General features: G+C 40.0%; 1 protein-coding gene across 1 annotated transcript in view; it reads left to right on the top strand.

Annotated features, from left to right (window-relative positions):
• The window catches only part of LOC139539684 (glutamate receptor ionotropic, NMDA 3A-like), a 95,032-nt gene that overhangs the window by 51,213 nt on the left and 28,345 nt on the right, over positions 1-15,474 (top strand). The window contains exon 5 of the mRNA XM_071342862.1: positions 1,105-1,250. Within this exon, the coding sequence (XP_071198963.1) occupies positions 1,105-1,250 (146 nt within the window). The remainder of the gene's footprint in view (positions 1-1,104; positions 1,251-15,474) is intronic.

Here is a 15,474-nt window from a genome sequence, read left to right as displayed (position 1 = left end):
AGTAACAGTTCCAGGAGGTATTAGACCACAGTAACAGTTCCAGGGGGTATTAGACCACAGTAACAGTTACAGGATGTATTAGACCACAGTAACAGTTGCAGGAGGTATTAGACCACAGTAACAGTTACAGGAGGTATTAGACCACAGTAACAGTTCCAGGAGGTATTAGACCACAGTAACAGTTCCAAGGGGTTAGAGACCACGGTAACAGTTACAGGAGGTATTAGACCACAGTAACAGTTCCAGGAGGTATGAGACCACAGTAACAGTTACAGGAGGTTAGAGACCACAGTAACAGTTCCAGGAGGTATTAGACCACAGTAACAGTTCCAGGAGGTATGAGACCACAGTAACAGTTCCAGGAGGTATTAGACCACAGTAACAGTTCCAGGAGGTATGAGACCACAGTAACAGTTCCAGGACGTTAGAGACCACAGTAACAGTTCCAGGAGGTTAGAGACCACAGTAACAGTTTCAGGAGGTATTAGACCACAGTAACAGTTCCAGGAGATACTAGACCACAGTAACAGTTACAGGAGGTTAGAGACCACATTAACAGTTCCAGGAGGTACTAGACCACAGTAACAGTTACAGGAGGTTAGAGACCACAGTAACAGTTCCAGGAGGTACTAGACCACAGTAACAGTTACAGGAGGTACTAGACCACAGTACCAGTTACAGGAGGTACTAGACCACAGTAACAGTTACAGGAGGTATTAGACCACAGTAACAGTTACAGGAGGTTAGAGACCACAGTAACAGTTCCAGGAGGTACTAGACCACAGTAACAGTTACAGGAGGTACTAGACCACAGTACCAGTTACAGGAGGTACTAGACCACAGTAACAGTTACAGGAGGTGTTAGACCACAGTAACAGTTACAGGAGGTGTTAGACCACAGTAACAGTTCCAGGAGGTACTAATCCACAGTAACAGTTCCAGGAGGTATTAGACCACAGTAACAGTTCCAGGAGGTATGAGACCACAGTAACAGTTACAGGATGTATGAGACCACAGTAACAGTTACAGGAGGTGTAAGACCACAGTAACAGTTACAGGAGGTGTTAGACCACAGTAACAGTTCCGTATTTTCTGTTCCTCCAGCTTCATCACCCGTCACAGGGGTTCCGCTTCGCCACGGTCCGGGAGAGCAGTGCCGAGGATTACCTGAAGAAAAGCTTTCCAGAGATGCATGAATACATGAGACGGTACAACGTACCAGCAACCCCAGGTGGAATAGAACATCTGAAGTGAGTCGTGACTATACAATACTGACTCATCACAGCTTTAACATGGGTACCATGACTATACAATACTGACTCATCACAGCTTTAACATGGCTACCAAGATTAACCTTTATAGAGTCACAAACCCGGATCCGGGATCCCCCCCATCAAAAAAGCTGACTAGCATAGCCTAGCCTAAAGCGACAGGGATATCATATAATCAAATGTTCATGAAATCACAAGTCCAAGACACCAAATGAAAGATACAGATCTTGTGAATCCAGCCATCATTTCCGATTTTTTAAATGTTTTACAGGGAAGACAAAATATGTATTTCTATTAGCTAACCACCATAGCAAAAGACACAACTTTTTTTTGTCCACCATTTTTTTCCTGCATCAGTAGCTATCACTAATTCGACTAAATAAAGATATATATAGCCACTAACCAAGAAACAACTTCATAAGATGACAGTCTGATAACATATTTATGGTATAGGATATGTTTTTTTAGAAAAATTTGCATTTTTCAGGTATAAATCACAGTTGTACATTGCAGCTGCAATCTGAAATAGCGTTGGAAGCAGCCGGAATAATTACAGAGACCGACGTCAATTACCAAAATACTCATCCTAAAACATTTCTGAAAAATACACAGCCTACAGCAATCGAAAGACACAGATCTTGTGAATCCAGACAATATTTCAGATTTTCTAAGTGTTTTACAGGGAAGACACAATATGTAAATCTATTAGCTAACCACGATAGCAAAAGACACAACTTTTTTTCTCCACCATTTTTTTCCTGCATCAGTAGCTATCACTAATTCGACTAAATAAAGATATATATAGCCACTAACCAAGAAACAACTTCATAAGATGACAGTCTGATAACATATTTATGGTATAGGATATTTTCTTTTAGAAAAATGTGCATTTTTCAGGTATAAATCACAGTTGTACATTGCAGCTGCAATCTGAAATAGCGTTGGAAGCAGCCGGAATAATTACAGAGACCAACGTCAATTACCAAAATACTTATCCTAAAACATTTCTGAAAAATACACAGCCTACAGCAATCGAAAGACACAGATCTTGTGAATCCAGACAATATTTCAGATTTCCTAAGTGTTTTACAGCGAAAACACAATATATCGTTATATTAGCATACCACATGAGCTAACATCACACCAGCATTAAATCAAGGCAAAGGGGGCGATAACGTTATCGCCACCAAAATATATTAATTTTTTCACTAACCTTCTCAGAATTCTTCAGATGACAGTCCTGTAACATCATATTACACAATGCATATAGAGTTTGTTCGAAAATGTGCATATTTAGCATCACAAATCGTGGTTATACAATGAGAAAAGTAGCTAAACTGGGCAGAAAATGTCGGGCGCCATCTTGGAGAGTGACTTAGTCTAATCATTAAATAATCATAAACTTGACTAAAAAATACAGCGTGGACAGCATTTGAAAGACAAATTAGTTCTTAATGCAATCGCTGAATTACATTTTTAAAATTAACCTTACTGCGCAATACAAGTTGCGCCAAAGCGAAGCTACCCCCAAAAAAATGGCAGCTTATGCGTTTAACATATTTCAACAGAACAACGATTTATCAGCATAAATAGTTCTTACTATTAGCTGAGCTTCCATCAGAATCTTGGGCAATGTGTCCTTTCTCCGGTCTAATCGTCTTTTGGTCGAAAAATGTCCTCTTGTCCTGTCGAAATGGCCACTAACGTTCGGCATGTACAGGGAAAGTGTCCAACTCTTGAAAGTGCGTCACAAAGAAATGCCAGAAAATCGCAATAAACTGATATAAACTGAAATAATTCGGTTCAAAATAATAAGATTATGATGTCTTTAAAGCTTATATCGAATAAAAACATGACCGGAATTATCTAAGGAGCTAAAACCAGAGCTTCCACAACGATACGCAAAGCTCCTCTTTGCGCCCGAGCGAAGATCCAAAAGAATGGCCACCGTGATTCCAATTCAATTTATAACCTTTGGGAACTACGCAGAGAGTCCATTTCAATGTCTCCCTATTCGCTGACACCCAGGGGAAGGCGTATGCAGTGCATCTCAACCAATAGAGGACAGGCAAATTAATACACAGGTCTCAGAACAGCCAGTACAATTCTGAATTCTGACATACACATAGGAAAATTGCTCTAAGTCGAGTTCTGTTTCACCCACAGACATAATTACTAGAGAGTGTTTTCTATCCAATAGTAATAATAATATGCATATTGTACGAGCAAGAATTGAGTACGAGGCAGTTTAATTTGGAGACGAATTTGGACTATGTCGAAATGGCACCCCCCTAGTGGCAAGAAGTTTTTAAGCAATACTGACTCATCACAGTTTTAACACGGGTACCAAAATAATACAGTATTTTATTTAACCTTTATATAACTAGGCAAGTCAGTTTAAGAACAAATCATTATTTACAATGACGGCCTAGGAATAGTGGGTTAGGAATAGTGGGTTCACTGCCTTGTTCATGGGCAGAATGACAGATTTATACCTTGTCAGTTCGGGGCTTTGATCTAGCAACTTTTCGGTTACTGGCGCAACGCTCTAACCACTAGCCTACCTGCCTCCCCAGTACAGGCATAATACCGGCAATGGGAGACTTCATAACTGTTCTGAATAGGTCAGAAAGTCCCACATAAAATACTCTGACACAGAGAGACATATTTACAAAATCTGTGGCCAGCACTCTAGTTAAACAAATCTACACCACGTTAATGTTATCTGAGACTGCAGATCTGTAGGTAACCGCCCACAAAGCTACATTGTTAATGTTATCTGAGACTGCAGATCCGTAGGTAACCGCCCACAAAGCTACATCATGTTAATGTTATCTGAGCCTCCAGATCTGTAGGTAACCGCCCACAAAGCTACATCATGTTACTGTTATCTGAGACTGCAGATCCGTAGGTAACCACCCACAAAGCTACATCATGTTAATGTTATCTCAGACTCCAGATCCGTAGGTAACCTCCCACAAAGCTGTTAATGTTATCTGAGACCCCAGATCCGTAGGTAACCACCCACAAAGCTACATCATGTTAATGTTATCTGAGACCCCAGATCCGTAGGTAACCGCCCACAAAGCTACATCGTGTTAATGTTATCTGAGACTGCAGATCCGTAGGTAACCGCCAACAAAGCTACATCGTGTTAATGTTATCTGATACTGCAGATCCGTAGGTAACCGCCCACAAAGCTACATCGTGTTACTGTTATCTGAAACTCCAGATCCGTAGGTAACCGCCCACAAAGCTACATCGTGTTAATGTTATCTGAGACTCCAGATCCGTAGGTAACCGCCCACAAAGCTACATCGTGTTAATGTTATCTGAGACTCCAGATCCGTAGGTAACCGCCCACAAAGCTACCCCGTGTTAATGTTATCTGAAACTCCAGATCCGTAGGTAACCGCCCACAAAGCTACATCGTGTTAATGTTATCTGAAACTCCAGATCCGTAGGTAACCGCCCACAAAGCTACATCGTGTTAATGTTATCTGAGACTCCAGATCCGTAGGTTACCGCCCACAAAGCTACATCGTGTTAATGTTATCTGAGACTCCAGATCCATAGGTAACCGCCCACAAAGCTACATCGTGTTAATGTTATCTGAGACTCCAGATCCGTAGGTAACCGCCCGGCTCCCCTGGATTTTTTTCCCCAGAGCTGAAGACCCGATTCATGTTCTGCTTATTTTACACACTCATTGTTTTACGTATCTGCTGCTCAACTTTCCCCCTTCATGTCTCTCGCTTTACTCACCCTCTTTTTGAAACCTCAACTAATTTGATTGACATGATGACATCGCCTATGTTTTCGCCTATGTTTACAGCAGAAGTAATAACCCTGGGGCTATTTGAACGAGCATACTTGTGTTTGATATGCTGCCTAGATAGCTGCATTGAGGCAGAACAATCTGCGTAACGTAGAACAATCTGTGTAACGTAGAACAATGTGCGTAACTTAGAACAATGTGCGTAACGTAGAACAATGTGCGTAACGTAGAACAATGTGCGTAACGTAGAACAATGTGCGTAACGTAGAACAATCTGCGTAACGTAGAACAATATGCGTAACGTAGAACAATGTGCGTAACGTAGAACAATCTGCGTAACTTAGAACAATCTGCGTAACGTTGAAAAATTTGCGGAACATAGAACAATTTGCGGAACGTAGAACAATCTGCGGAACGTAGAACAATCTGCGGAACACGGAAGCCAAACCGGCTGCACGCGTGCGCCATCGTGCAAACAGTAATATTGTCCCCCCACACCAAACACGATCACGACACGCAGGTTAAAATATCAAAACAAACTCTGAACCAATTACATTACGCTAGCGGAACCCCCCCAACATTCCGCTGAAAAGGCAGCGCGCGAAATTCAAAAATATTTTTCCGAAATATGTAACTTTCACACATTAACAAGTCCAATACAGCAAATGAATGATAAACATCTTGTTAATCTACCCATCGTGTCCGATTTTTTAAATGTTTTACAGCGAAAACACAGCATATATTTATGTTAGATCACCACCAAATCCAAAAAACACACAGCCATTTTTCCCAGCCAAAGATAGTCACACAAAAGCAGAAATAGAGATAAAATTAATCACTAACCTTTGATAATCTTCATCAGATGACACTCATAGGACATCATGTTACACAATACATTTATGTTTTGTTCGATAATGTTCATATTTATATCTACAAATCTCGGTTTACATTGGCGCCATGTTCAGAAATGTCTGGAGTAATTACATAGAGCCACGTCAAATAACAGAAATACTCATCATAAACTTTGATGAAAGATACATGTTTTACATATAATTAAAGATACACTTGTTCTTAATGCAACCGCTGTGTCAGATTTTTTTAAACTTTAGGTAAAAGTACACCATGCAATATCCTGAGTCGGCGCTCAGATTTAACAAAATTTCTCCGCCATGTTGGAGTCAACAGAAATACGAAATGACATCATAAATATTCCCTTACCTTTGATTAACTTCATCAGAATGCAATGCCAGGAATCCTATTTCCACAATAAATCGTTGTTTAGTTCGATAATGTCCATTACTTATGTCCAATTAGCAACTTTAGCTAGCATGTGTAGTTCACATGTCCAAACGCTGGCTCCGGCCAGGCGAACTCGGACGAAAACTTCAAAAAGTTATATTCCAGGTCGAATAACCTGGTCAAATTAAGTAGAGAATCAATCTTCAGGATGTTGTTATCAAATATATCCAATAACGTTCCAAACAGAGCATATCTTCATGTCTGTATAAGTAATGGCACACATGGCCATTCCATGACTAGCGCGCGTGACCAGGAACTAGCATTCTGCCAGACCACTGACTCAAATACCTCCCATCCGGCCCCACATCACACTAGAGGCTTCATTCCACGGTCTACTGACTGTTGACATCTAGTGGAAGGCGTAGGAAGTGCAAACAGATCCATATATTACTGGGAATTGAATAGGCGATGACTTTCACATTGACCCTTCTCAGAATTCTCACTTCCTGTTTGGAAGTTTGCCTGCAATATGAGTTCTGTTATACTCACAGACATAATTCAAACAGTTTCAGACGCCTAGCTACAGAAACCCATACAGCCTTTTTCCAGCCAAGAAGAGGGCTCACAAAAGTCAGAAATAGCATTATAATTAATGACTTACCTTTGATGATCTTCATCTGGTGGCACTCCCAGGTCTCCATGTTAGACAATAAATGTTAATTTTGTTCAATAATGTCCCTCTTTATGACCAAAAACCTCCTTTTTGTTTTGTCCAGTAATCCGAATCTACAAGGCACGTGCACTAAGTCCAGACGAAAAGTCAAAGAAAAGTACAATAAAAGTTAGTAGAAACATGCCCAACGATGTTTAAAATCAATCCTCCGGTTGTTTTTGTCATAAATAATCAATAATATTTCAACCGTACAAAAGCTTCGCCAATAGGAAAGGAGAAACAAGAAAGGTGCGTTCCCGATCAGGGCGCATGGCTGATGTCTGGGTATTTCCACTGGCCACTGATTGAAAGTGCTGTATCTCCCTCATTTTTCAGAGTAAAAGCCTGAAACAATGCCTAAATACTGGACACATGTAGAGGAAGCCATAGCAGCTCATGAACTGGGTCCTAAGTCTTTGTATGGTGGATAGGCTTTCAATGGAAAAACAGCCTTTCAAAATAATAGTACTTCCTGGTTGGATTTTCCTCTGGTTTTTGGCTGCCATATCAGTTATGTTATACTCACAGACATTATTTTAACAGTTTTGCAAACTTTAGAGTGTTTTCTATCCAAATTATATGCATATCCTAACTTCTGGGCCTGAGTAGCAGGCAGTTTAATTTGGGCACACTTTTCATCCAAAATTCCGAATGCTGCCCCCTACCCTAGTGAAGTTAAAAAACCTTAAGGCCGATGTCAGCACTCCCACAGGTATCTAATTAGCATAATACAAAAGTCCCCATAAAAATCTGTCAGTTTCTGCTAGAGAGATATATGTTTTTGCATTGGATGCGTTTCAATCCACCGCATCTGCTTAGGTCGTACTTCCGCATCTGCGGTGAAAGGTGACAGAGCTAGACCGGTGTTTGTCAGACCATGAGACATCCTGAAAATCAGTCTTCTCACAAAATCATCTGTAGTGTTCCGAATGGTTTGGCCTACATATTATGACCCCTCCATGGAAAGATGAGACTCTCACGAACACAACAGTATTCTCCATTTTGCTCAATGACACCCTCACAAGCGTCTTGGGACTCATCTGTAGTTGGTACAGCCGATCTGCCAACTTCTGTGTATAGTGTCCGAACATTTTGGACTACACACTAATTTGACCACTCTGTGGAAAGGTGAGAATCTCACAAACACGTACATGTCGGTCATTTTGCTCTTCCCACAGGCCTCACAAGACTTGTCTGAAGGTCCCCCGGTACCAGTCGAAAAAATTCATGGAAGTATATATGGAGACTGTTTAGCACCAAAAATAAAGGGTTAAATACATAGCAAAAAAATAACCAATGTTTTTAGATTTTTTTAAATATCTCTCAGATATAGGACAGACACTTCAGAACAATCTTCCAGAACAAAAACATTTTTGGGGACTATTTGTTATTCCATGTAGTGAATCTGTTATTCAATGCGTTTTTCATCAAATAATTGTTTAATATATATATTTTTATACTTCAAGGGGTCTTCAAATTCTAAATCAAATAGCTAAATTATCCTTTGTATGACCTTCTTAAAACAATTCCATATAGCTTAGTAGACCCCCCCCCCCTCTTCTCCCCCCCAGCTTAGACAGATTTAGACTCTTATGGGTTAAGCCTTTTAGAGTTAGCTTGAGCCTGCATGGAGTTGTCTTGAGTCCGTCTGGAGAGCTTGAATCTGCCTGGAATTGGCTTGAGTCTGTCTGGAGTTGGCTTGAGTCCGTCTGGAGAGCTTAAATCTGCCTGGAGTTGGCTTGAGTTCGTCTGGAGAGCTTGAATCTGCCTGGAGTTGGCTTGAGTCCGTCTGGAGTTGGCTTGAGTGCGTCTGGAGTTGGCTTGAGTCCGTCTGGAGTTGGCTTGAGTCCGTCTGGAGTTGGCTTGAATCCGTCTGGAGTTGGCTTGAGTCTGCATGGAGTTGGCTTGAGTCTGTCTGGAGAGCTTGAATCTGGCTAGAATGGGATTTGCTGTTTTTTTTATTGGTATATTTAGTTTAAACAGATAAAGTTAAAACCCAGGTCTACTGGGGTGGTATCTATCTACCCCGCCTTTTTGATCCTGTCCAACTCTGCTACCCAATCTGAAACTGTCACCAATTCTGCTACCCAATCTGAAACTGTCACCAATTCTGCTACCCAATCTGAAACTGTCCCCAACTCTGCTACCCAATCTGAAACTGTCTCCAACTCTGCTACCCAATCTGAAACTGTCCCCAATTCTGCTACCCAATCTGAAACTGTCCCCAATTCTGCTACCCAATCTGAAACTGTCCCCAATTCTGCTACCCAATCTGAAACTGTCACCAACTCTGCTACCCAATCTGAAACTGTCTCCAACTCTGCTACCCAATCTGAAACTGTCTCCAACTCTGCTACCCAATCTGAAACTGTCTCCAACTCTGCTACCCAATCTGAAACTGTCTCCAACTCTGCTACCCAATCTGAAACTGTCTCCAACTCTGCTACCCAATTTGAAACTGTCTCCAGGCATCATCAATATCAAACTATACTTTCGGAAGTGAGTAACCTCAATTGTGGCCCTGTGCTTTTTTCACTTTTTGCTATTTGAAATCTGAAACTGTTTCTCAAGTCATCTCACATCTTCTGTGAAGCAGAGGAGTGTCACTCCCTGGCCTTAGTTATCTTTGTTTTCTGTAATATTTTGGTTAGGTCAGGGTGTGACAGGGGGGATGTGTGTGTGTGTATTTGTCTCGTCTTGGGTGGTTGTATGGTATAGGGGGGTTTAGTAGAGTGTATGGGTTTGTGTTGAGTGTAGGTGTCTTGGTATGTCTATGGTTGCCTGAATGGTTCTCAATCAGAGACAGCTGTCATTCATTGTCTCTGATTGGGAGCCATATTTAAGGCAGCCATAGGCATTAGGCTATTGTGGGTAATTGTCTATGTGTAGTGTTTAGTGTCAGCACTATTTGTTTGATATAGCTTCACGGTCGTCTGTTTGTTGTTTTTGTTCGTTTGTTTCGTCTTCATAATAAAAAGAAGATGTCTTTCTATCACGCTGCGCCTTGGTCCTCTCTTCAAGGTTACGACGATCGTGACAAGGAGAGCCGAGTTAATGGAGCTGGGCGCTGAGATCGGGTTGACGGAATATACAATATCTTTCTCCCATTGTGCGAGAGGAGAGGACTATTCTATGGGAAGACTAGCACTTGCTTTGCAATGTTAAGACCCATTCATTTTGATAAGGAACTGCAAACTGTGTCTGCTTGTCTCTGTTTCTTTCAAAAACAGCATTAATATATTTAGTGTTAATAGTTTGTGTTTGTATTTATTATGGATCCCCATTAATTCCTGCCAAGGCAGCAGCTACTCTTCCTGGGGTTTATTATGGATCCCCATCAGTTCCTGCCAAGGCAGCAGCTACACTTCCTGGGGTTTATTATGGATCCCCAGTAGTTCCTACCAAGGCAGCAGCTACTCTTCCTGGGGTTTATTATGGATCTCCATTAGTTCCTACCAAGGCAGCAGCTACTCTTCCTGGGGTTTATTATGGATCCCCATTAGTTCCTACCAAGGCAGCAGCTACTCTTCCTGGGGTTTATTGTGGATCCCCATTAGTTCCTGTCAAGGCAGCAGCTACCCTTCCTGGTTTCCAAACACATTAAGACACTTACATCACACATTAAACAAAATATAAAACAGTACATCATATAACATTACACCACTACATATCTATAATACAAAATGTTTTATATCAATATACAAAATTATTACAATGTAGGTGTGTGTAGAGTGGTTGTGCTAGTGTGTATGCCTATGTTTGTACCTGTGGGTGTGTCTCTTCACAGTCCCCACTGTTCCATAAGGTGTATTTCTATCTGTTTTTACATCTGATTCTACTTCTTGCATGAGGTACCTGATGTGGAATAGAGTTCCATGTAGTCATGGCTTTATGTAGTACTGACCTGTCTTGTTGATTGTGTTATTAAGAAGGCAGAGCAGTGCTTTTTAATGGACAGACTTCTCCCCATCGTAGCTACTGTTGTATCAACATGTTTTGACCATGATAGTTTTTATCATGACAGTTTATAATATAGGGTTACTGAAAGCAGTTTAGTCACCTCAACTTGTTCAATTTACACATTATTCATTACAAGATTTATTTGAGATTAACTTCTTGGAACTATAGGGGGTGCTGTTCCGCATTAGCATATTTGGGTCTCCAAATTAAACTGCCTCGTGCTAAATTCTTGATCGTACAATATGCATATTATTGTTATTATTGGATAGAAAACACTTTCTAGTTTCTATAAGCGTTGGAATTTTGTCTCTGAGTGGTACAGAACAATATCTACAGCACTTTTCATGACAGGGGTCAGATTTCAGAAATTTTTACCCCTGATCTGGAGTCTGTTTTTAAGGCGACAGTGAATGCTATGAAGAAACCGACACTGCCTACGTCTTCCTCTGGGTGTCTGTACGTCATCACGTTTTGAATGGAATCGATTGCACAATCACAGCCATTATAAAAGAACAAAACGTATAGGTACCTCCCTTTCTCGTCGCGCGCCTGAAGCGTGAAGGACATCGGACTTGCCTCATTCCAAATCGTTGTCTAACCAGCAATATTTCTCCGGTCATGTTTTCAGTCGTTATAGTTGTTAAAAACATCATAATGTAGTTAATTTGAACCGTTTTATAGCAATTTATATCCGTTTAGTGCGATTCTGAGGAATTTATTTGTCGTGCACTCTGAAACTTTGGACACGTTTTGTGGTCCCGTTCGATCGTTAGTGGATATTTCGAAGGACAGAGGACATCTATCGACCAAAAGAAGATTACAACATAGAAAGGATACATTGCCCAAGAATCTGATGGAAGAACAGCTCAAAGTAAGCAATATTTAATATGATAAATCGTTGTTCTGTCGAAATATTTTAAACGCATATTTCGCCATTTTGTTTGTTATCGCGTCACTTGGCGAACCCTGTATTGAAAAGTAAGGATAATTTAAAAAATGTAAGTCAGCGGTTGCATTAAGAACTAATTTGTCTTTCGATTCCTGTCAACCCTGTATTTTTTAGTCAAGTATATGATTAGCTTTCAATTAAACTAGATCACTCTGATAGATGACGTCAGACATATTGAGGCTTGATTTCCTAGTATTTTTATTGTGTAACCACGGTTTTGTATGGCTAAATATGCACCTTTTCGAACAAACTGTATATGTATGTTGTAAAATGATGTTACAGGAGTGTCATCGGAAGAATTCTGAGAAGGTTAGTGAAAAAATTAATATATTTTGGCGGTGATTACGTTATAGCGCTCTTTGGCTGGAATCGATGCTCTGGTAACGTTTTCACATGTGGTATGCTAACTTATCGATTTATTGTGTTTTCGCTGTAAAACGCTTAGAAAATCTGAAATATTGTCTGGAATCACAAGATCTGGGTCTTTCCATTGCTATGCTTTGTCTATTCTTATGAAATGTTTTATTAAGAGTAAATTGGTCATACACGTTGCTCTCTATAGTAATTCTAGTCGTCTTGTGATGGTAGGTGCAATTGTAAACTGTGATTTCTACCTGAAATATGCACTTTTTTCTAACAAAACCTATCCTATACCATAAATATGTTATCAGACTGTCATCTGATGAGGTTTTTTATAGGTTATTGGCTATCAATATCTTAGTTTAGCCGAATTGGTGATAGCTACTGGTGGAGAGAAAAAATGGTGGACAAAGAAATTGTGTATTTTGCTAACGTGTTTAGCTAATAGATTTACATATTTTGTCTTCCCTGTAAAACATTTAAAAAATCTGAAATGGTGGCTTTATTCACAAGATCTGTATCTTTCATCTGGTGTCTTGGACTTGTGATTTAATGATATTTAGATGCTACTATCTACTTGTGAAGCTATGCTAGCTATGCTAATCAGTGTGTGGGGGGATGGGGGGGGATCCCGGACCCGGGGTAGAGGCTCGTTAGATGTTAAGGGTTTAGTGAATGATTTGTCCCAAATACCATGCTTTTAGAAAAAAAATATTTAGGACGAATGTATTCCTTGCCACCAATTATGAAACTAATTGCAGCTGTTTGTTAAGTGTTGCAGTAATTTCAGTCACTGTAGTCACTGATGTGTATAGTGTTGAGTCATCCGCATACATAGACACACTGGCTTTACTCAAAGCCAGTGGCATGTCATTAGAAAAGATTTTAAAAAGTAATGGGCCTAAACAGCTGCCCTGGGGAATTCCTGATTCTACCTGGATTATGTTTGAGAGGCTTCCATTAATGCAACCGCTGTGTCAGATTTCAAAAAAACTTTACAGAAAAAGCAGCCCATGCAATAATCTGAGACGGCGCTCAGAAATATAATAAAATTAGCCGCCATTTTAGAGTCAACAGAAACCAGAAAATACATGATAAATGTTTCCTTACCTTTGATAGGATAGGATAAAGTATTCCTTCTAACCCCCCCCTCCCCCTTAAAAGACTGAGATGCACTATTGTAAAGTGGTTGTTCCACTGGATATCATAAGGTGAATGCACCAATTTGTAGTCGCTCTGGATAAGAGCGTCTGCTAAATGACTTAAATGTAAATGTAAATGTTTGATGAACTTCATCAGAATGCAGTCCTAGGAATCCCAGGTCCACAATAAATGCTTCATTTGTCCGATAATGTCCGATTTATGTCCAATTAGCTACTTTGGTTAGCGCGTTTGGTAAACAATTCCAAAGTCACAAAGCGCGTCCACTATAACGTGACGAAATGTCCAAAAGTCCCGTAACAGTCAGTAGAAACATGTCAAACGATGTATTGAATCAATCTTTAGAATGTTGTTAACATACATCTTGAATAACGTTCCAACCGGAGAATTAGATTGACTTCAGATGAGCGGTGGAACGGAGGTCCTCCTCATGTGAACGCGCATGGTGAAAGCATGGTCAGCTCGTGGCAGTGGTGACTAATTCCTGTTCAAAGTTCTATTGACTGTTGACATCTAGTGGAAGCCGTAGGAAGTGAAAACTCATCAATATTTCGCTGTAATTTCAATGAGAGCTTGGTTGAAAATCTGCCACCTCAGAAAAAATCCAAACAGGAAGTGGAACTCCTCAGGTTTTTGCCTGCCATATGAGTTCTGTTATACTCACAGACATAATTCAAACAGTTTTAGAAACTTCAGAGTGTTTTCTATCCAATACAAATAATAATATGCATATATTAGCAACTGGGACTGAGGAGCAGGCAGTTTACTATGGGCACCTCTGTGCACCTTTCATCCAAGCTACTCAATACTGCCCCTGCAGCCATAAGAAGTTAAAGAACACCCTCTGTGTTCTGTTAGACAGGTAACTCTTTATCCACAATATAACAGGTGGTGTAAGGCCATAACACATATGTTTTTCCAGGATCAAACTGTGTTCGATATTGTCCAAAGCTACACTGAAGTCAAACAAAACAGCCCACACAATATTTTTATTATCAATTTCTCCCGGCCAATCATCAATCATTTGTGTAAGTGCTGTGCTTGCTTGTTGTTGTTCAATTTGTTTACTGTGAAATAGCATTGTACCTGGTCAAACACATTTTTTCCCTCAAAGTTTACTAAGGGTTGGTAACAGGCTGATTGGTTATCTATTGGTTATCTATTTAAGGCAGTAAAGGAGGCTTTACTATTCTTGGGTAGCGGAATGACTTTTGCTTTCCTCTGGGCCTGTGGGCACACACTTTCTTGTAGGCTTAGATTGAAGATATGGCAAAATATGAGTGGCAATATCATTCGCAATTATCCTCAGTAACTTTCTATTCAAGTTGTCAGGCTTGTCATTGTTAATAGACAACAGTAATTGTTTCACCTCTTCCACACTCACTTTACGGCACTCAACATTACAATGCTTGTCTTTCATAATTTGGTCAGTTGTACTTGGATGTGTAGTGCTTATTGATAGCATGTCTTGCCTAAATTTGCTCATCTTGCCAATAAAGAAATCACAGAAGTAGTTGGCAATATCAGTGGGTTTTGTAACGAATGACCCATCTGATTCAATGACTGATGGAGCTGAGTTTGCCTACTTGCTCAAAATTCTATTGAAGGTGCTTTTTACTAGCATTCTTTAAATAAATGTATCTTTGTTTTATAGTATAGTTTCTTCTTATTTTTATTCAGTTTAGTCACATGATTTCTCAATTTGCAGTATATTTGCCAATCGGTTGTGCAGCCAGTCTTATTTGCCATTCCTTTTGCCTCATCCCTTCAACCTTACCCTTTTTCAACCTCTCATCAATTCATGATGATTTAACAGTTTTACAGTCATATTCTTAATGGGCGCATGCTTATTGGTAACTGAAGTAAGACATTTTCTAAATATGTCAAGTGTAGCATCTGGTTGTTTACACACCAAAGACCAACAAATAATATTTTAATCAACAACATAATAATCACTACATAACTTCTTGAATGTCCTCTTATACACTATATTAGGCCCAGCCTTTGGAACTTTGGTTTTCCTAGATATGACTACTATATTGTG

The sequence above is a fragment of the Salvelinus alpinus genome, chromosome 1 (assembly GCF_045679555.1).
Source record: "Salvelinus alpinus chromosome 1, SLU_Salpinus.1, whole genome shotgun sequence".
Taxonomy (NCBI): Eukaryota; Metazoa; Chordata; class Actinopteri; order Salmoniformes; family Salmonidae; genus Salvelinus; species Salvelinus alpinus.
The sequence above is the reverse complement of the archived record's forward strand: the minus strand, read 5'-3'. Positions and strand labels throughout refer to the sequence as shown.